This window comes from Excalfactoria chinensis, chromosome 1, assembly GCF_039878825.1.
Source record: "Excalfactoria chinensis isolate bCotChi1 chromosome 1, bCotChi1.hap2, whole genome shotgun sequence".
Taxonomy (NCBI): Eukaryota; Metazoa; Chordata; class Aves; order Galliformes; family Phasianidae; genus Excalfactoria; species Excalfactoria chinensis.
Genome location: NC_092825.1, coordinates 86,810,206 through 86,832,345, shown reverse-complemented (window position 1 = coordinate 86,832,345; position 22,140 = coordinate 86,810,206). Strand labels below are relative to the sequence as shown.

Genomic DNA, 22,140 nt, shown 5'->3' with positions numbered 1-22,140 from the left:
TAGAAGATACCAAAGCTTAACAGCTGCACATCGGCTTTTCTGTGGAATGAATCCAAACACATTCAATTTCTTTTTGTCTGATTCTTTCTCTGATTCTGATTCTAAAGACAGCATTATCTTCCAGTACATTGCAACATAGTCTGACTTTACACCGGCCTGTTTTTCTTTCTGGGGAAAAACCTTTCAGCCAGCACCAGAGTTATTAGGGACACAGCTGACAGATGGCCTCGGTTAAATGGGTGGCCTTTTAGAAAGAATCCCATGTGAAAATGTTACTTAACCTACAAGTTCCACTGGTTTAATAGAGTAACCCAATTCTCCCTCCAAAGCTATTTGTCTGCATTCTCTTGTAAAGAAGATTTTAAAGCATTAACCAAAAGTACATGAGAAAGAGATTATTTTCATGGTCCATTTCCTAAAGCAAAGAACAAAACATTTGACTGTCCAAATATTAGGCTTTTTGACCATACATATTGCTGATGTCACTAAACACTTGGGGATGCGGAGAGGAGAGGAGGGGGGTGGTGAGAGAGAGAAAGAGAACTGTACAGTTTGATGCATACAGTTATCTGTGTGTTAAAAGTTTCTGAGGTTACATTGCTATGTAATGCCACGAACTCTCCTGAGAATAAGTTCTGTAATTCTACCTTTTGGTTGGTAGTAGCTGGAGTACCTCAGGAACATATCACTGTAAAGAACTTTCTGACCGTTAAATCTAGGGCCTTTCATGGTATTCTTTTTACAAAAGAGTCCTTCGGAGTACTCTTTTCATACACTTACCTAGTTTCATTTTGAATGTGATAACTTTTTCTCCACTATGGAAGGATGGTATCTTGGGTACTAAATTAGTGTAACAGAAAGCAACACTTCTCCTGCCTATTATTCTTGGGATGTGAGTTTCAGGCTTTTCAAAGTCTATCAAGATGAGAGTGGTGCTGATAAGGTTTTTATAACTTCCTTCAGTCTGCTGCAAGGGCTTTTGCTTTGTTATAAGTACCATGGGTCATTAAAACAGAAGAAGAGCCACATAGGATCTGGCCTAATGTCCATTTACTCTTGTGACCTGTTTCTCCCCATGGCTTTAAGTAGCAATTTGGAAGAATAAGTACAGGGCAAACACAGAAAATATTTTCACCTTATAGCTTCTGGGCCTCCAGTCACAGCATTTCCTCAGAAACTTACTGTGCTTGGTGTAGTTTTTGCAGACTTGGTAACCTTCTGTGGATTTCTTTTCCATGAACTTGTCTGGTTTCTCCTTGAACCGCAGAAAAGTTTCAATAACCTGGTAACTTAACGGCAACCAGTTAGGTTGCTAAATACATCACTCCCCAGAAGCCACTGGTTATGGAACTATACCACTGGCAGCATGTGGTTAAATGCTTCAGCCAGATATGATCTCATTTCATTGAGCAGACCTCTGACCTTTCACTTCCTGTTACTTAATGAAGGTTAGATAGGAGCAGATAAATTTGTTCTTAAAAGCCTGTTGTGTATTCGTTTGTTGTTAGAGAATTCTGAATTAGTTGCTCTGGTTTTCTAGATAATGACAAGCTGCTCTTCGAAAGCTCTGTAAGGCAAGAAGGCATTGAGCCACAGGACCATGAAACAAACCTGGGTAGTGAAGCATCCAAACACTGTCTCACTAGTTTTTGATACAAAGAGCCAGTGCTTCCAATGATTTTCTGTCTAAATGCCAGTAGGGGTGTCTTCCCTATGTGATCTGAAACACTTCAAATGCTTGCTATGTCCTCAGCTGGAATTTAACTATAGGCTACAATTACATAATGTAAATGTTGCCTGAAAGACAACTGTGAAAGGTAGAGCTGTTATAACCGAAAGCAGTTGTTTCTTGAGTGTGTGCTTCACTGAGGCTGACAAGACCATTTTTTTCCATTGCCCAAATCTATGCCAACACCAACCTGATAATCAGATATCCATCTGTTACAACTACCCCAGACAGGTAAAGAGAGATGCATGTGGACTTTCCCTCTCAAACAACGCAGCCTGACATCTGCCACACGAGGATGGAAAATCAACTGCTACATTTAGACTCCCAGATTATGGTGCTGTAGCCAAAGCTGTGTAACAAACAGGCCACTGAAATATAAACTATATGTTTAGTGTGCTTTTGTGAGAACAAAGTGTTCCACTGGCAACCGCCACACTACTGTGATCATGAATGACCTTGAGAAGCTCTTCTGAGCCCTACACTAGTTAAATCTTTCTCTTCTGCTGCTTAATGGAATTGGCTCCATGAGAAGGAGCATTTGTAAAGATATCTGCTGATGATTTCACAATGCTGTGGTACTGATCAATAGCAAAATATAGGTCTAGGACTTCTTGGGAGTAAACAAATACACGCATGCAATTCCCTTTGAGTCATCAGCTAGACAACTTTAAAGAGAGGAGAATGTAATACTCTAACTCTTAGCCAAGGAAAAACATCTGGAGTCCAGATGCTGATGTTGAAGGAATATCTGCTGGAGAACATTTCTTAGTCTTGGGTGGGAGAGGCAGGCAAGCAGGAGAAAAAAGTAAAGCAGAAGTGTGTTTTTAAAAAATATATTTTAGATTTTTTAAATAGGATCTTTAGGAATGTTGATATCTTTACACGTGCAGTGGAACCAGCATCCAGGAAATTGATGTCAAGAATATGTACAACTGCATGTAAGTGGGGTTTTTTCCCTTTACATTTAAAAAGTATTTTCTGCCAAAGGGAGGTACTGAAGATGCTACAAATTTGTAATGGAAATACTATTCTGACCCCTGCAGGATCTTTCCTAGCTTGAATGACCACTTCTGAGAGCAGCTAGAAATACTCAGTTACTCCACCATTTGTATATAGAGCATAAGCTTGAAGATGCTGTTCAAGTTAGTGGACATAAAAGGTGCTTTCCATCTATGCAGCATTTCTGTTTATTTTTCCTCATGCAAGAAAATGGAAGAAGCATCACAATCCTATAACATTTATTTTCAGTGGCCTATTAAGAAAAATCTCCTGATTTGGGTGCTTCTGCTTTCCCTTTTGAGATACTAGGGAAATTTTTCCTCAGTCACATACTTATTTCCAGAAAGAAACTGTAATAGCTGTACCATAGCTTCAGCCTGGTTCTTCCCATGAAATCATGAGAGCCTCAAACAGGTATCTTCCTCAGCGCACCTAGTGAAAATAAGCTAGTGCTTCCAAACTGAATTAGCTGTGCCATGGTATTCTGAACACAATTCATCATTTCCTCTTACATCAATTCCCAAGCGGTAGAATTTTCCTGCATGCCCATTCCAGAACACTTCAGGTGTTCATATCTACTGCCCATTATGCTCTGACACAGACAGGCTTGCTTATGGCAGCTTTAATTCTCTGATGCATCAGGTTTCATTTTAGCATCCATGTAATTTTAATAGTGAGAAAACTAAAGTCCTTCTCTGATGTACCTGATGGATGATTGCCCTGTATTTTGGTTCCTGCAATACTACCACAATTCAAGAACACACAGGTAGATAAACTTGGTCAGCCCCAGTGGTTCTCAATAGCCTAGCAGCCAGTGACATCATAGCATCCCTGTAACATAGCATTTTTAGAAATAATTTCTTGGCTTTCATTATTATAAAAGGGTCTGGGGAGTGGAGGGGGGAGAAAAAAACAACAACAAAATAGCTGCAGATACACCTTGTCTTAAGGTATTCTATACCTCATCCTATTCAGTATTTGACTACAGGGCAAATAGTTAGAACAAATTTCAATCATCCAGTCTGAAGTAACAATTAGAAGCACTGGCAGCAAAGTCTCAGTGAATCACAAAAGGCATGAAAAAAAAATGATCTCTAGGGAGATTTCCTTGCCTGTGGCAACACAGCTGTATTTAATTCATTCCTACAAATTTCTGTCCAATGTATAGCACAAAACTTCCCCAGGCAATCTGTTCTCACCAGGGGGTAACACAGATCTCCCTTGTTGCTACTGCTCACCCTACCCATGAGAGGACATGGAAAAGGGGCCCTGTAAAAGCTCATTATGCATTATGAAGGCTGTGCTGCACTCCCTCAGTCTTCTTCCTCCAAATTAAGCAGCAACAGTTCCTTGAGATCTTCCCACATTTCACAAAAGGAATGCCCCAAACTAAGCTTAATGCTCCAGCTAAGATTTGGCTAGTTGTGTTACTACTTGGAGTCAGCCACTTAGAGCAGGTCACGCAAGGAGGAGTGGAAAATGAAGGAAGCATCATAGCATTTTCCTTATAGCTAAAGTAAATAATGTAACCAATTATTTCTAAAGGCTGGGTCCCTAAGCTGTTAAGACTGGATGCTGAACTTACCTGTGTTTTAACCCAAATGCTTTGGGATATGAGTATGTATTAGACCTCCCTGCTGTTTGTGACACACTTTGTGTGTACAAGAAAAGTGGACAGGAAGGCTGCACTGTGATGGGCAGCTACTGGTCATTTTAAATTGCATACAAAGCACATCAGTTTCTTCCTCAGGTAGTGAACTTCTTCACAGAATCTGGAATGTGTTGCAATACATTCTGTGTACATTAGCAGCAGTCCCTAGGAAGAACTGCAGAATTCATGGCAACCTGCTAAAAGCATCTGAACAGATTCATTTGTGTTGCCTCTGTACTTCCCAGAGGCTCAGTTATGTGCAACATGACATAAGCCACAAAGACAGTTCTTCTATGTTGCAAATGAATGCTATTTACCTGAACAGCAAACAGAGGATGAGATAAAGAGCAAAAAACAAACAGGAAATTACATGTCAGCACATAACATGGCCACAATGGATGTTTGAGAGGATCTCAAGAAGCAACTTCCTGGATCCAGGACTATCAGTTTCAGAATTCTTTGGAGAAATTATTGAGTCGTTTTAGCCTTTAAGGAGAGAAAACAAACAAACAAACAAACAATCAAAAAATCATTTATAATAGAAATGTAATTGTCTTTGTAATATAGACGGTATGAAGTAGTTTAAATCATGAATATGTGGTGTTATTTCCAAGTCATTGTTGAAAATGGTAATGTGGACAGTGCCATTATTTTTCAGTTGGCTATCACCTCTTGCATAGTGATAGGTTCAATCTCTGATTGAACTTCTTGTAGGCAATAAATATTGTAATAGGTGTTTCTCATGAACCTGGGTGCCCTCACATCTGATTTCCCCACCTTTCACAATATGGATCTCTCCAACTTTATTAATGCAGTGATTTCCCTTATCACTCCAGATTCAACTGTCCATGTTCTTGAATCTCTGCTTCATTAAATGAGCCTTCTGTTGGGAAGAAAAATAAACAAACACATTTCTTTTTTATTTTTTTTTAAACATAGCAAACGAGATATTAAAATGAGGAAACTTGACAGCACCAAAGTCCGGCCACTTAAATCTGAGCAGCTTCTTCGCATAGAGGATCATGACTTTGCACTGAGACCTGGATTTGGAGGTAAGCAAGCACTTATTAATAGTTCATTCTTGATCTGTAAGTTGCTTAAATGCTGTCAGGCAGTGCCAGTTAAAATTGAATTACACAACAGCTTTAATTGCAGCTCCCTTCTTTCGGTGAGCTTCAGAAAATAAAGAAGAAACCAAAAAGTACTTGAAAGCAAAGCACTTATTTTTTGTTTAGCACATCAGTAAGAGGAAACATTCAAATTGTCTTCTCAAAACTAAATATCAGGGGTAATATTGTTAGAATACTACTCTTTGGTAGTGATTAAGGCATCCCTGGAAACTGCATAGGCCAGTAGCAATTAGCAAATTAGTTAGTCATCATATTTGTTTTGAGAGATTGAAATGTAACGTGAATTCCTAAATCTTTACTCTGAATAACATTTAATAGCAGGCCTTAGGTTTATTACCATGCAGTTTCTGTGGTTTTGGGCTCTATGATGATTATTCCTTCATTTAACTAAATTGCATGAGGATAATGTGAGTACTGAATGGGATTTGGATTTTGACTCTCCTTAACTCCTTCCATGACTCTCTTTCATGGGAAGTAAAATGTGAAAGCTGCCCTATGATTAAACTTTACCTGAGCCTTTGTGTCATCAGCTCAATGTCCATGACTCATGGAATCAAACTGAACAGCTCTGGTCTATGAAGCCAAAATAAAATGTATGAAGAACAGTAATCAACTGTGTAATCAGGCACAAATCTGGGAGACTAGCTGAAATACGTGGAGCTATCATTGACACCAGCTGTGGGACACTGGGCCCAATGTCTCCATGCCAGAAGAACAAAGCATGGAGTAAGAAAAGCCTTTCTGGATGCACTGGTTCAGTGTGAAAGGATTTATCATTATTCTATGAATTTTGGCTTTTCAGGGAACTAAACCAGTCACTGTCTTCTAATAAATAATCAAGTAATTTCTACATCTTGGCAGCCGAAGTTAGAATTACCTCTTGCCTAATTCCTGTCTAACCTAGTATCTTTCATTCTGGATATTTTCCTTTTACTACCTGCCTTGTCACACAAGGTATTTCAATTTTTGAGAGTAACATCTCAGAAAGGAAGTAGCATTTTCATGAAAGAAGCAACAATTTGAGATGTACTTTATCACTGGATCATCCCAGAAAGCAGTACTTCTGATGTCCATAAAAGTAGCTTTCAGAATATAGCCTGTTATCTAGCAATTCTAATTTTCCACAGTCCATGTGGATTTTTTGTACCCAGCAAATCTTTACCAGGCTTTTTCCCCGTCCTTTTATTTTCAGATGACTAATCATAGAGCCCATTCAATTCCTTCTGAAGCCAGCTGTGTTTTTTTCCACTGACTTCACTGCACAGTCCTCCTAATAATCGCATTGCCATGGGTACAATTTCAGTTGCACTCCTGTCTTTCAGAAATAGCTTTCAGCAGAACAGAGTTCCAGCTTTACACTTTACTTTGCTCTTCACATGCTGTGGTGGCATAGGTGGCACTTGTAAAATTCACATCCAAGAGCTCACACGCTTTTGTGTTTTCTGAACTCTCTTAATAAATGGAATACTTACAAGTCAGTCTCTTTAAGAATAAAACATGGATCCATTAATATTTTTACAGCATATGGTAAAAAGTCTCAGTGAAATGAATGTTCATCCTAAATTTATACTCCATTATTCCTGTCTTACCATTGACTTTAGTGATGTTACAGTAGTAAAGAATGGCTTGGTTTCTAGCAGAGGCAGGTTAATGAGGGATAATAATTAGCACACAAATGTGACCTCATCACAGGAAAAAAGCAGCTGAGACATAAATCTGTATAGCATACCTAGACTTACTGACAGCAGAGTATGGGTTTCTCTGTCAAACACTGTTGAGTAAGTGTGCAGTAGAAGGAAACGTAACAAGGGAAGATAAAATTAGAGATGCCACTGCCTTGCAGACACTGACTAGAAATCATGTATACCTTTCTCACAAGGTGGGCACTGCCACCATGAACTCCTGCAGTACATTCACTACAGCAATACCCTGGGACTGGCACAAGTAGGGCACAAAGACTTTGCTAGTTTTTCTCCACTTCACACAGCTCTCACAGCCACAACATGGCTCTGAACTGCATGAAGACTTACTGTACTGTGATTTTGTGTATTTAAAGCAGATGAGATTTTGGGTTTGTTTTATCAAATGTAACAAAGCATTTCAATAGTGTGATTCCTCAAGGGCTTGGATCTGTCACGAGCCACAGTGCATGATTCATTCAGCTCAGCACAATGCACGAATTCACATTACTGATGTGAAAAATTAAAACAAAAACAAAACAGGTCAAAATAGCTGCATGAAAAAGAAATATTTAAAATTGTTCTTTAAGTTTAAAAGAGAGTCTTTTTTTATTATTATTATTTTATTTTATTTTCCTTTTCCCTTCTCCTTCTGTGTATCTCATTGGGATTTCCTGGGTATGTCATGGAGCCAGAATGATAAATTTTGTTCATTTCTACTATGCCCATTTCCGTGAAAAGATAAATCATCCTTTGAACCAGCTTAGGGGAAGAAGCAGCTGGAAAATTTATACTGTTTTTAACCTTCTGGAGGTTCCTCAGTTCAGTAAACTCTTAAATCTAAATCTGGCTTGTTTAATTTCATTTAGCCTCACATATGTAAAGCGAATGAAGCAGATAACAGGACCCAGAGTTTTTAGTGTTTATAATCAAGGAAAAACAGAACACATGCTGAATTTTATTTGTAAACTGAGCAAACATCTGCACAGGAAAAGAGTTGGGGCAAATGAATATAGAGCTTGTGGATACTGATACTATTGGCATTAGCGTTACTGGAAATAATCACAATCCTGCTCACATGGCTGATTTCTTTCTCCCTAGAATCTGTTATTACTCTTTAGAGATGAGTGTGAGCACGTCAGTATCAGATGCTGAACTGAGACTTTTGGCAGCTCAGATCTGAGGACCACCACGCAAGGCTGCCTTGACAGCCAAGACTATATACATTGACAATGGTGTTTTAGTGAGCCACACTTAGAAATCCTTTAAAAATGATGTTCCTTTCTACACTTACACATCTATTTTCCCATGCCACACTATTTTCTTAACTTCCTTAATTTAATGCACTGACAGAATTTGAGTTCTCGGTTACCTGAGTTCTTTTCCCGCATGCTGAAAATGTGCATTGCCATTTACAGAATCGTCACTCTTTTGTTCCTCTGTGCCTAGGTTTTGCTAACTGTAAAATGCTTCCTTATGGTCTCTAAACTATTTTGCAATCTAAAGATTGGAGAACCACATTCTAATTTTCATTATGTACAAGTTCTCTATGCAAGTGTGTGAAGAGTATAACAACCTTATTTTTCTTTTGTGTCTTAATGACCTGTCAGGATCTATGCTAGTAGAGTTAGTTAACTAATGGGTTAGTTGAAGAAACTTAGAATTGGTCATCTCTGCTATGTCAACCACTAAAGGGGATAATAACATTAGTGTGTATTAGGAGTGCTGGGAAATAATATAGTAGAATTTTTCTGGTCAAGATATAACAGTCTTTCTAGAGAATCTGCATAGAATCATATAATTGAGTCGGAAGGGACTTTTAAAGGTCATTTAGTCAAACTCTTCTGTGTTGAACAGGGACAACTACAGCTAGGTCAGATTGCTTAGAGCCCAGTCAGCCTGATCTTGAATGTCTCTCTGGATGGGGGATCCACCACTTCTCTGCGCAACCTGTTCCAGTGCCTCACTTCTCTTATAATGAAGAACTTTTTTTCATATATCCTATCTTAATTCTCTCCTCTTTTATTTTGAAACCATTTCCCCATGTCATAGAACAAATTGCATCTCAATGAGCAATTAGACATAGTCTTTATTCTAAGCTTTCAGAGGAACAGAGGTTCTATTATTTCATCGCTCCTTGAAAGGTCAGAAACTTCTCAGTTTGGTGGAGGAGAGTGACTCTGATGGAAGTGGAATGTCTTTCTTCCATGTGTTACTGGAAAGAATTGCTTGGATCCAAAACAGGAGAGAAATGTTTTAGAAATTCACAAGACCTCTGATAGGCACCTTCTAGATGTTTTTTGTACACTGATAATTATTTTGTTCTCAGAGTTAGCTATGGCTCATACCAGTCCCCCTTCATTTTCCATGTAAATAAGAAAGAAAGAAATGAGTAGTAAGAAGAAAACGCCATTGCCAGTTATGTTACTGTTTCACTCATTGCCAGAGGAAAGAAGATGAATCCACACAAGCCTGTGGCTTGCTTTACTTCTGTCTCTGGTTTTCCTTCTCTACACACCCACAAACCATTCTTAGAAAAAAGCATTTATACAGACCTCAGTCCTTCCTCAGTTTCTGTCTCTCTTACCAGGAGGTTTCAGTAGACCTGGCTTTTTTTCCAGCACTGTTACCAAGACAACTGTGAAAAATCAGTGACTGATTTTTCTAAATTCAACATTTATCTCAGGGAATTGCAGGTACAGTCCTTTGAACTACGTCTTCAAAGGTTTGACTACTACAAAAATACCACAGAATTCATTAAGCAAGTTGTTATTACTGTAGAAAATGATCCTAAAATGCTAAAATAATATACCTTTTTAAAATATAATAGAACTTGTCTGTCTTGCTATCTATTAAAAATTCTTCTTGCCATGTTAAACCTTGAAAATGGACTAGAAATGGCTTGTGTTAGGATAAATCCATCTGAAAACAGTTCTCTTTTAGTTCTCTTTTTTCTGCTGAGGAGTAATTATCTTGAAAATCTGTGGAACCTCCATTGTGAAAATCACTAATCCCTCTAAAATAATGATTTGTAGCGACGCTCCAGCAGCAACCGAAGCTGCTCAATTTAATAACAAAATCCTCTCTGCCATCCCCAGTCTTGTCAGACTGGGAAATAAAAAACACAGCTTTTCTCTGGTTGCTTTTTTTCAAAGTGAATTTGATGTCATTGCCTGATGGTCAGCAGAGATTGAAATTCTCAGTATATTAAAGAGAAAGCTGTGGTGCCAACATAGGAGTAGAAAAGTGATCCTTTCTGGCTGTTTGGGGATTTTTAGTGAAATGCCTTTTTTCTTAAATACATCTAAACTTGATAGAATAAAACCCAGAGGACAGAAAGCTTCCATTACTCAGCAACCCATTCCCAGCATCTCATTATCACTGTTTCTGGTGGAGTTGGATTTTAATCACAGAAATAAATGTTCCAAGAAAACTACAAAGTTCAGAAGGCCTGGACAAGAGCAGGGTCAAAAACTTCCTTACTAGAGGGGTAGTGTTAGTGGCAGAAATACAAAAATGCTTCAGGTCATCAAAGTGACCAGGACTCAATATCTGTGCTATCTGTGTTTATTATCTGCTTAAATTTGTTGCCAAAGTAGAATCAGAATGGGATGAGAATATTTGCAGCCGCTGGGATCTGTCAGTGTGGTTTTATAATTGTCTGTGGCGAACGCTAATCTGAACAGTGTTTTCTCCTTAAGCAGTATGAGCATGCTCTTTGGCCAATGCACAGGAAAAGGACAGGAATCTATTTCTAAGGAGCATGTTTCACAGGTCTAGCACATAATGAACAGATTTCATTGCAAAAGTTCAGTTTTTCTGTAGTTCGTTTTAGAAACACCTTTTGTAATTCTCCTGGCTGTAGATTTTGATCTCTGTTGTGCTCTTCACTGTTCACACTGACTTGGTTTTCTAACAGTTCCCAGCTGAGTGCAAGTTGTTCATTCAAAGAAAGAAATAAAGAATGCATATATATGTATAACTAGCACTTCAGCTTGTGTGCGTATAATCAAAGTGATCACGTGTACTTAAGCTGCTAGTTCTGTGACCAATTCCTTTTTATCTGCCCAGATGACATGAATTATTAAATGAAATTCTGCCCACATTTCAATAGTGTTTGTTGGGGGTAGTAAATAGTCTGTATTTTTTTGCACAGTCCAAGAAATTGTTAGGACTGCCATCATTACACTTTGAAGAGCCATCACTCAGAAAAAAATTGTTCCTTGCAATGCATGGCATATGTTTACTTAGAAAGCCGGTCATCTTGTTCTGTGATATAATTTGTAGGTAGTTCCCTGCATATTTGAAGGATGCTGATGGAAAACAGTTTGCTTGTTCTTGACTCATAAAATTGGTAAAAGCCTTTGTTTTATGTGGAGAGTAGTTTCCCTCCCCTCTGTCCGCATAACTACACTGACATATCAATGGGACTTACCCCACAGGTTTTAACATTCCAGTCATGCTGCAAATCACTCCCAAAGTTTCAGTAATACCAGTTAAGATCAAGTGTATGCTCAGATATGAACACTTCCAGTATGTCCTACCACTTGCCTCTACCACAGTTCCAGGGTAAGTTTGGAGACATAATATAAAAAAGTTCTCACTTCTTGGTGAGTAAGCTTAGATAAAATGCAGTTCTCCTGCCTATTTGAAGCTCCTCTGGCAATCAGCAGACATTTCCAAGGCCCAAGTTGTCTTATCCCAATTAGAAATCCAGAAAGAACTGGTTACACAGCATAGATTCTAAATAATAATGTGGCCATATTTCATTGCTGTTGTTAGCCTTAGTGATGACTGTGCTCCTAGGCTGGAGCAGTGTGTATCTACAGCTAGCTCGTTCCCTGACCCACCCTGCCCTACAGCTAGCTCAGGGATCAGCTCTGCAAGGTGGGCTTATCCTGCTGCACCATGCAAATGAGGAGCTTGATAGACACTGCCTCATCTTTCTGCCATGATTGCATTTAATTGATGCATGGATGCCACCTGTGAATGATGTTCACATCATGTACAAATCCCACGACAGCTCCCACTTAGGTTAAACCTGTCTTCAGCTCACAACATATTTAGACTTCAGTGGAATAATGAGAGGATGACAGCTCAGGCTACCATCCAACATTTTTGTACCAATACTTGGTACAAGTCAGTATTTAGCAGAAGTTAACTATTTATGTGCTGTGGTTGGGATTGTGTGGGAAAAATAACGAAGACACGTGGCTGACCCTGGTTTAGAAGAGGCACAAAGAATTGTTTGCATGAAGAAGAGTGATTAGATATATATGTCAGTACTCTTATACATGAGCCTCTCAGGGAGATGCCTCCTGCAGTCTCTACTCTCCAAAAGAAAGTTTTCCCCAAAGGGCTATCTAGAGTTTTACTGATACACCAGTCAACTGAATTCTGTTTTGATCTTTAAGCCTCTGGCAGATGGATTGAGCCACACATTCATTCCAGAAGCAAAAATGATTTCTCAGCCAGGCAGCACAGCTCTTGTCATTGTAGAGACATGCTCCTGTGTGCCCTGCTAACTCTGGTCACAATTTACCTTGTTTTTCCACACACATTCTCATCTGTTCTATTCAGGGTCAAACCTTCCATTAAAATATACAAGACAAATCAAGAGATTACAGAGCCAGATTTTAAAATACCTCAAAAATAGTTCAAGATCTGCACTGTTAAGAACTGGAGGCAGCTGTGTAATCCTCGAGGGCTGCTATTTTAAGGATAATTCCAAAAAGAGACACAGTATTGTGGCTGGTTATCAGGAGAATGATATTTCTGGACTACTTTAGCTTTACTCTAAAGAAAACACAAGAAAAAGAGAAAGACAAGTTAAAGGAGCTATTGCTAATGTTTTGTATTATAATATTTAAATGTTTGTTTGTAAAATATTTTAAATTACTGTTTTTTACAAATGTAATCGGAATTTCAAGTACAATGGTTTATTATTCATTCCCAATGCAGACTATTCTTCGTTGTGTGTGTGTACACATATATGCACAAATCTCTGTCTTCCCCCTCTTCTGTAAGGAAGTGCTTAGTCAGTTACTTAAGTGGAATGGCTTGCTTGCTGAAGATTACACAGGTACATAATTAGGCCTTTAATTCTAGATAGTGTGTACTGAAGAGATCGAAAGGAATATATTTTGCTGTAATTTTAATAGGTTTTAATCCCTTTATTGCAAAAATGCAAATACAACTTTATAATACACTCATTCAGTCTCCATTTTGTTATAAATCCACGGCTGTTTTCAGTAGCATGGAACAGTGATGTGGTATATTAAAAAATAAAATAAAATAAAATAAAATAAAATAAAATAAAATAAAATAAAATAAAATAAAATAAAATAAAATAAAATAAAATAAAATAAAATAAAGGGGTGCAATTCAGTGTGTGTTGTACTTGAAAATAAATTACGTACTCAGTAATACATTGCACACACAACACTTCATCTTCGCACAGGCTTAGTGGCTGCTCAGCTTCTCCCTTATGAGGTACTGAGCAAGTAGTAACCCCTTTTCACAAATACCTATGCTAAACATGAAATAATTAAGTTACTAAAGGTAATTAGGAAGCATAATAGGCATTTTGTTTATAAGCGTGGGAATAAGAGTTGGGACTGGCTAGTAGTCTTTGTGGTCTTTGATGAAGTGGTATATTTACTCAACTTTTCTCTGCGGCACTCCAAACAGTTCATTAGCTTTGGCACTGCAGGGAAACTTTCATTGCTATCTAAACTGCAATGTCAATAACTAGTCTAGCTGCAAGTCTTATGCACTTATTTCTGCAACTATTTAATGTTGGGTTTTACTGCGTTGCCAAAGAGTTTCTCATTGGCATACTGTGGTGGACAGACCATAGCAAATGACAGTATGGGGTGTATTCTGCATGTTGTTAACACAGAGTCTTCCCTTTAAAAATATGGACATATGTTCCTCATCACTCTTTCATTCTGTTGCATTGAAGGGTCGCCAATACCTGTGGGCATTGATGTGCAGGTAGAAAGCATTGACAGCATATCTGAAGTTGACATGGTAAGTTGGTGAGATAAAGAATTCCAGCCAAAATTCAGGGTCCCAGAAGCATCCAGATGGATGATACAGAACAATACATTTAAAGACAGTGGACTCTTAGAAGAGCACAGCCTTGCCATGAAGCATGGAAGTCATCTTCATTTATGTTAGTAAGTGTTAAGCATAAGTACACGTTGAATATTTCCCTAACTAACCCAGAGGAACAGAACCAAGCGCTCTTGTTGGAAATGCCAACCATTCATTTGAAACCACAGGCTTCCACATGAACTCTTGGTGCTCTGCGCTATTGAAGATGAAGGTTCATGTATTTTGTGCCCTTTCTTTGTGCAAATCTTAATATTCCTCATCCTTTCTGTTATGGTGGAGCAGTGGATACAACAAATGGAAATACAAAAATGTAAATATAAAAATGAGCTCTGGGAAACACCCTCCACTATAGTTAAGGACCTGTAGCAGAGGAATGTGGGATATTTGTTTCTCCTCCAAAATTATCACTAGTAGTGCCACCCAAACACAAATGACAGTTTGCTTACTCCTACAACAGCTGGGCACCTTAACTTGGCAAAGAGATCTAATTTACAGTATCTTCTCATGCCAAGTGTAGATCTAATCATCAGTGCTGAGATTGCTGTGAGTTCTGTCATCTACAGTCTCACCCAAATCAGTGGGTTTCACACAGGCATAAAATCATGTTACAGGAGGAGGCCTAATTATCTTTCCAGTATTATTTTCAGAAGTAATTGTTCTATCAAGATGAGTGATGCCTTCCTAAAAAAGGAAAAGCTAGATAGGCGAGCACAGAGCAGTCAGGCTGCGCAGCAGCTCAGACTGAATTTCCAGCTGCCTCTCCATTTTTTTCCACGTGCATATTTGCAGCCATGTTATTTCTCTAGGTAAGAATATTTAATAGTTTTTAAAACTGTAAGTCTTGTGAAATTTGTTTATTCTTATGAAGTTCACCGTGGTGTTTCTACACGGTTCATTTCATTCCTAAAATATATACAAAACTAAAAACACATCTAATCTTTGTACAAAATGTACAGATTAATGGCTTTTACAAGCTGACCTGGATACTCTTTAAAGGAATTGTAAAGGAACTGTAGTCCATTCTGAGAATAACTTGTAAAAATTTCCACAGGAAAGCCCCAGAGTTCACATTAGTTTGATTTTAAAGTTTCTTTTTCTCTTCACCAACCCAGCAGTCCATTGAAATCTGTTTTATTGGAGTATATGTGAAACATGAGCCCCAGCTCAGACACCAGTGACAAGGCAAACAGCAGGTATCTCAGAGGTAGCTCCAGTCTGTATTTAATCTTGCTGAGAGGCATCTCATTTCTTTCACTGAGGATCCTCCACATAATGTTCATAGAAGAAACTGTTCCTTTACATGAGTTGGTTATTTTGTTCTGTTTTTTACTGTATGCAAATAAAACATGCATTGTCTTCTTTTATTTTTAATTAAACAAAGGACTTCACAATGACTTTATATCTCAGACATTACTGGAAGGATGAGAGACTTTCATTTCGTAGTACCAAAAACAAAAGTATGACTTTTGATGGAAGACTGATAAAAAAGATCTGGGTACCTGATGTGTTTTTTGTACACTCCAAAAGATCTTTCATCCATGATACAACTGTGGAAAATGTCATGCTCCGAGTGTACCCCGATGGCAATGTACTCTTCAGTCTACGGTAAGAACAATCCTCTTTTATAAGACAACACACAGCTACAACTGTGGGGCCTGTACAGTGAGAAACAACTTGAAATCCTTGCAGTTAGGATAATAATCATTGTTAAACCATTGGTGTTAGATACTGAGTACTGGTGACAGATAAAAATTCTCAAAGTACCAGTGGGAACATAGACTGAGGATTGATAACTTAAAGATAACATCTTATTAACATATTGTTCCCCATCAGAGGATGATGGCAGGTTTTGCATCTGTTGTAAATAGCACTGAAGTTTGACAAATGTTAAATCATTGCCTGTGGTTTTAGCAGTACTGCAGTAGTTCTACTGCTGAGTGCAGTAAAGCCCCAAATTATTAGCAAAGAGCAATTACTTTTTTTTGTGAGTCATTTAAAACTATCTCGGCTATTTTCACTCTGGGATACCTGTGAACATAGCACTAATATGAATCGAGGCTGTGGACAGGCACAGACAGCAAATCACAGCAGTTCCAGGACTGGAACAGCAAGGCCATTAAATGTTCCTCCCTTCTACCTACACATTATAAGCAGATGTGGATTGTGTAGCAGAAATAATTTTAATGAAAGTACTTTTCCCTAGGTAGAATCTCTGGGGCCTGTGCATTGCAGAAATCAGCACTCTCCAGGTTGTTACTAATTAGCCCTGTGCTCAGAGGTGATTTTTCATCTAATCTGGATAGCTGGAAGAGTTATGCAAGCATTTGAGTCTTTGGCTATGTAATAATAGTTCCAACAAGTAAATGAATTTAGCTACCCCCTCATAAGGCATACAGAAATCTTCACAATTGCTGTACACCACTTTAAAATAGTGTAAGGCTTTTATGTTGGAGAATCTCATTGGCCAAAAAGAAACCACGAGGTGAACTATTAATTTTATTGTTATAATCACTTCTGTGCTTCGTGAAAGAGAGGAATCAGGCAAAACAGACCTCAGCTTACAGCAGTGGCTTTCAATATGAAGGGTTTGTCTCTGTGATGGGAGCCTCTGCCCTGCATCCTACATCCTATTTGCATGCTGGCGCCTTACTTTTACAAGTTGCCCTGGTTCCCTCAGCTCCTTTCCTTACCTTGCCTTAGCCCTTCATTAACTGATGGTGGATGCTGGCTGACTTCTATTCCTGTGAAGGGCAAATCCCCAGAGTTCCTGTCAGGCCTGCAGATTTCTTCCTTGACATAAGTATCAAGGGCAGATCCTGTCCTCTTTTTGCCCTTCTCTATCAGTTTTTACTAACTTAGAGGAAGGGGGTGACATAAGGCTGGTGAACCAAGGTTTTGAAATGATTAAGGTCACGTAGAGTATTTGTAGTCAGAGTGGTGTTAATGCATACGTTCCTAAAGAATTGAATGCTCATTTAAACCCTCTTTCTGTATTGACAGATTAACATACAGTGGGTAGATTATATTCCAGATTCTTACTTCCAAGATATCTGCAGTTACACAGTTTTTCTTCAGTGCCTGGCATGCAGGCTTTTATTGAAGAAAAATTGAACAAAAATCCATATTTGGTACAAAAATACTCTCTTTTTTTAATCCACATTTTATTGCTGTCCTTATGAATCTGTAGTCAGTACCTAAAAGACAGCAATAACATCCGTAGCTGGAAGTCTTATGCATCATTTTAAGGATCTATCACATCTCAACATCTCATTTTAACCCAGTAAAACCTGATGTATTTAAAAATGTACCTACAGTGCGATTACTGATTACAAATATTCAAAGATCACTTGTATACCTGATGTATCCAATACCACTTATGTTAATTCAATAGCTTCAATCTGGGGAAAACTGAAATACCAAAACATCAAATGACATGAGAGCTGGGACAAGAAAGGAAGATCTGACAATATTTACTGTGTTTAAATTGCTGCTTCTAGCCTTTTACTTCTTTGTTTATTGGGTTATTTGGTTGATATGCTAGGGGATATTTATCTTCTAAATCAAACAAATCAAGTGGAATGAAAGAACTAATGTTTCTGTCTATGTTTACCTAATCTTTTTAGAGTATAAAACATTTTTATGATATTGAAGAAGAGAACAGTCTTCCAGAAATCACAGCTTATCTTTTGTGCAATTGGATGTTATTAGATACTCTAACTATACTACCTGGGAAAATAGCACTTGGAATACTAGTTGCTCAGATCTGTAAAATTATCTACTTCAGTCTATGAGAAAATCAGTTAAGAAATGTGAACTCCCTTTGTAAATCTTGACAAGTGTAATCATTTGAAGCAAAATGTATGAAAGGTTAATGAAGGACCAGACCAGTGAAGAGTTTATACATTGAGAGTAACATACTTGATAAGAAAAAGTATTTGTCTTTAAAAATGTATGTTCTCACTGTCTCAGTTTTATATCACTATCTCAAAGAAATTTTAGAATGTCTAATAGGAGCAGAAAAAGCCAATCATTAGGGTTCTAACCAGCACATTGCTTGGGGATCTCAATCAGACGTTTGCACAGTCCAGAGAAAGTGTGAAATTTTTCATTTACTGCTTGTTTTTCTTTTCCTTTCTGCAGAATAACAGTCTCTGCTATGTGTTTCATGGATTTCAGTAGGTTTCCTCTGGATACCCAGAACTGTTCTTTAGAACTGGAAAGCTGTAAGTTTAATTCATGCCTGCTCCTCGCATATGCATGCTTCCCAACACTCCATCTTGTTGATAATATCTTTACCACCTGTGTGTGACTGGAATCCTTCAACCTGTATATATCAAACAGCTTTGGATCCAGTTTTAGATATTTCCATAACTCAACCATGGGGAGACAGAAAAACTATCATAACCTGTGCTTTGTTTTAATGTTCCAAAACTGCAATCCCAAATATATATATATATATAATCAGAAATCATGCTTTATTTGAGAGAAAAATGCAAGTAAGAAGTAAAATAGGATGTCAGTATTTGACCTCATGGAAAAATGAACATGATTACTTGTGTTACTATGAAATGTCTGCTTTCTCACCCCTGATTCAGTGGTATGTAGTAAGCTGTAGAACTGGACAAAGGTGTCCTACAGAGCATTTTGATGTCCCAAGATTTATTCTTATTTGTACTGGGAGCTGAGATGCTGGCAGTGCTTGGGCAGTCTGCTCAGGCAGTATGGCAGCTCCCAAGCTGCCATCCCTGTGCCCTAGGACCCTGATTACACACCCATGTTCCCCCTGTTGTGTGAGCTGCTGGCTTGACACAGGACTCTGCCTGCAACAAGGTGCAATATGGCTTGTGCTATTTTTTTCCACATTACCTAGCTGGCAAATGGATATTCAAAATGTTACTTTGTGGTTTTCTCAAGTTGTTTGAGTGGTCTCCCGTTGCTAAGAAAATAAAGCAGAAACTTTATTCCAGCAGAAGTGATTTAGTTTTTACCTTCTCACAGATGCGTACAACGAAGATGATCTGATGTTATACTGGAAACATGGAAATGAGTCCTTGAGCACAGATGAGCACATCTCCCTCTCCCAGTTTTTCATTGAAGAATTCAGTGCTTCCAGTGGACTTGCATTTTACAGCAGTACTGGTATAGTAAGACCCTGTCGTTAGAAAAGTAGGGCACACAGCCATACTGATCGTCTTTCTCCTTCAAATTCATTGCTAGTAGATGTTTCTTATTGCTGAGAGATTTGTTAAAACAAGGGCTGTCAATCACATTGGTCTGTTAGCCTCAGCCCTAGAGTCTCTTCACATTACCTGAATATCCGTTGTCCAAGAAGGGAACTCCAACATATTTTATTGTCTAAAATCTCATTTTCTTGATCTGTAAATTGTCGTTAAGAATCTAATGACTTTAAAGGTTCTTCATGAGAGCGTTTATAACCTACTGAGGTCAAATCTGCGGCATGTTTCATTTTTATACATAAAGCTGCAGAAAAAAAATCCTTTTATGTCACGGCTACCTTGTTAACGTGCAGGTGTCTGCCCCATACAGTATTTTGTTCCTCATTATAGACCTTGAACTACACTTTCTAGCAAACTGCACAAGGCTGTAGGAGTTTATTGTGATTTTAATTTCATGCAAAGCGGTTTTTATTTTCTTTGTACATATTTGTACATGCAATTACAAACTTTGAAATATTTCTCTACGTAAGTAGTCTAAACAGACTTTCCTTAACCAGATAAAATGCCATGCTTGCTACTGTACTTCCTAGTCTGAGATATTCATTTCAGAGGGGTTATTGCACTTTATATGCAGGCAGATTAATGAAATGGAAATGATTCCATATAGTATGTTAAATGCACAATTCACTGAAAAAAAAAACCCACCTTTAAGACATGCAAGAAGGCTGCAAATAGCCTTACCTAGTCTATCTTAACTACAGGATAGCTTCTTTTTGCCTTCTAGAATCATAGAATCATAGAATTACCCAGGTTGGAAAAGACCTCAAAGATCATCAGGTCCAACCACAGCCTAACCATAGTACCCTAACTCTAACAACCCTCTGCTAATCTCTTAGAAAGATTAAGGATTCAAGTTTGCAATGAGGATTCAATGGCTGACATTTAATGCAGAAATTCCAATTTACTCTGCAGCCTAAGCAATGAGAAATTCACAGCTTGATCAGCTTCTTCATCCCTATCTCTTGTTTGTATATGAGCTAAGAAGAGCTCTAGCTTTCAAGAGCTACTGTAACGTGAGAATTGGTGATACCTAGCTACTGCGTTTGTACCTTGCTGAAAACCATGTCAATTTTGTCTTTGGTGCAAGATGGAGACCAGGATGGTTTCTACCAAACTGCTATCACCGTGTCCAAGCTGCATTCTAGGAACTCAGCTGTTCTCATCAAAAAGCACTCATGCAAGCAAAGATGGCCTTGCACACAACAGTGCAACCTCATACCACCCCTGTAGTTTTCAGGACCTTTACAGTACCTCTGACTGTAAAAAGTAACACTTAAATGCAGACGATTTGGAGCAGCGTAAAAACAGAAGAAAAGACTTTAAGTCACAGGTGACCACTGGGAGGAACCAGGGGATAAATGCACATACCATATCTACTAGCTGGAACACTGACATTTGTAGGCATACACTTTTCTTTGGCTTTGAGTTCTCGTAGTCAGTCAGAAGCTTCCACTTTCTTTTGCTTCTTGTTGAAAGAAAGTGTTTACATGCAAAACCTCCTCCTCAGCAGAAGTGAGGAATAGCAGAGGACTATCAGCATAAAAAAAAAAAAAAAGATGGACAAAAAATGCTGCTCAAAGAGCATCTTTCTGCACTTCAGGTTGTGTGTCAGGTTGTGTTTCCTGTGAATCTCAGTGAACCACACGTGTAGCATTTAGCCTCTTGGAGCTCCCTGGCCTCCAAAGGAGCAACAATGCCAAACCATTTATAAGACAATTGCTTTTAAAACTGAAACCCTGAAAGAACACAGGGCATGTTTAATACTAAATTGAGTAATTGCTAAGATATTCCTTTATTAAGAGACCCTTTGTGATGACATGACAGTTCCAATGCAGGCTCATTTCTGTCTGCATTTGTATAGGAAAGGCAGATGCTGCACAGCCAGTGATGTTACCTTTTCACTCCACTGTATCCAGTTTTCCCCTGCCCGCATGCTTTGCTGCACAAAGTGTGCTCCAAAAGTCACTAGATGGCACCCTTTCCTTTAAAGTCAGCACTGGGCAGGCAAACAGATCTGAAAGAGGCAAACGTGTGGCACCCATTCATGGTGAAGAAGCAATGCTTCTTTGCCAAGGTACCTGTATTTTAATGAGGTATGGATAGACAGTTTGAAAAGCACTGCATGAAAACAGGGTGACAATGATGTTTCATAGATATTTGCTATTACTTATGTGGATGCCCAGGCAGGGCTGGTAAACAGAGGTCACAGCACTGTTCTCGTTTTCTTCCCAAAACTTTTCCTCTCCTTTTTTTTCAACAGGCTGGTACAATCGGCTTTTCATTAACTTTGCACTCCGAAGACATATTTTCTTTTTTGTGCTACAATCGTATTTCCCAGCCATGCTTATGGTGATGCTGTCTTGGGTTTCTTTTTGGATTGACCGAAGAGCCGTTCCTGCCAGGGTATCACTAGGTAAGCCTTTACCATATATTCTTTTGGGAAGTATAGAATGGATAGGGGAGAGATTTTGAAGTTACCTTAGCTTCTTATTTACACAAGACAAATATATCAGATAATTGCCTGAATAATTTTATATAAACTCCTTTAGTCAACCTCTATGTTTGGAAATTGGATGTTTCTTCAGACTGGCTTTGC

General features: G+C 38.4%; 1 protein-coding gene across 1 annotated transcript in view; it reads left to right on the top strand.

The window, feature by feature from the left end:
- Positions 1-22,140, top strand: part of GABRR3 (gamma-aminobutyric acid type A receptor subunit rho3) — a 37,359-nt gene that overhangs the window by 10,268 nt on the left and 4,951 nt on the right. The window contains exons 3-8 of the mRNA XM_072346626.1: positions 5,319-5,431; positions 14,153-14,220; positions 15,689-15,912; positions 18,448-18,530; positions 19,306-19,446; positions 21,805-21,957. Of these exons, the coding sequence (XP_072202727.1) occupies positions 5,319-5,431; positions 14,153-14,220; positions 15,689-15,912; positions 18,448-18,530; positions 19,306-19,446; positions 21,805-21,957 (782 nt within the window). The remainder of the gene's footprint in view (positions 1-5,318; positions 5,432-14,152; positions 14,221-15,688; positions 15,913-18,447; positions 18,531-19,305; positions 19,447-21,804; positions 21,958-22,140) is intronic.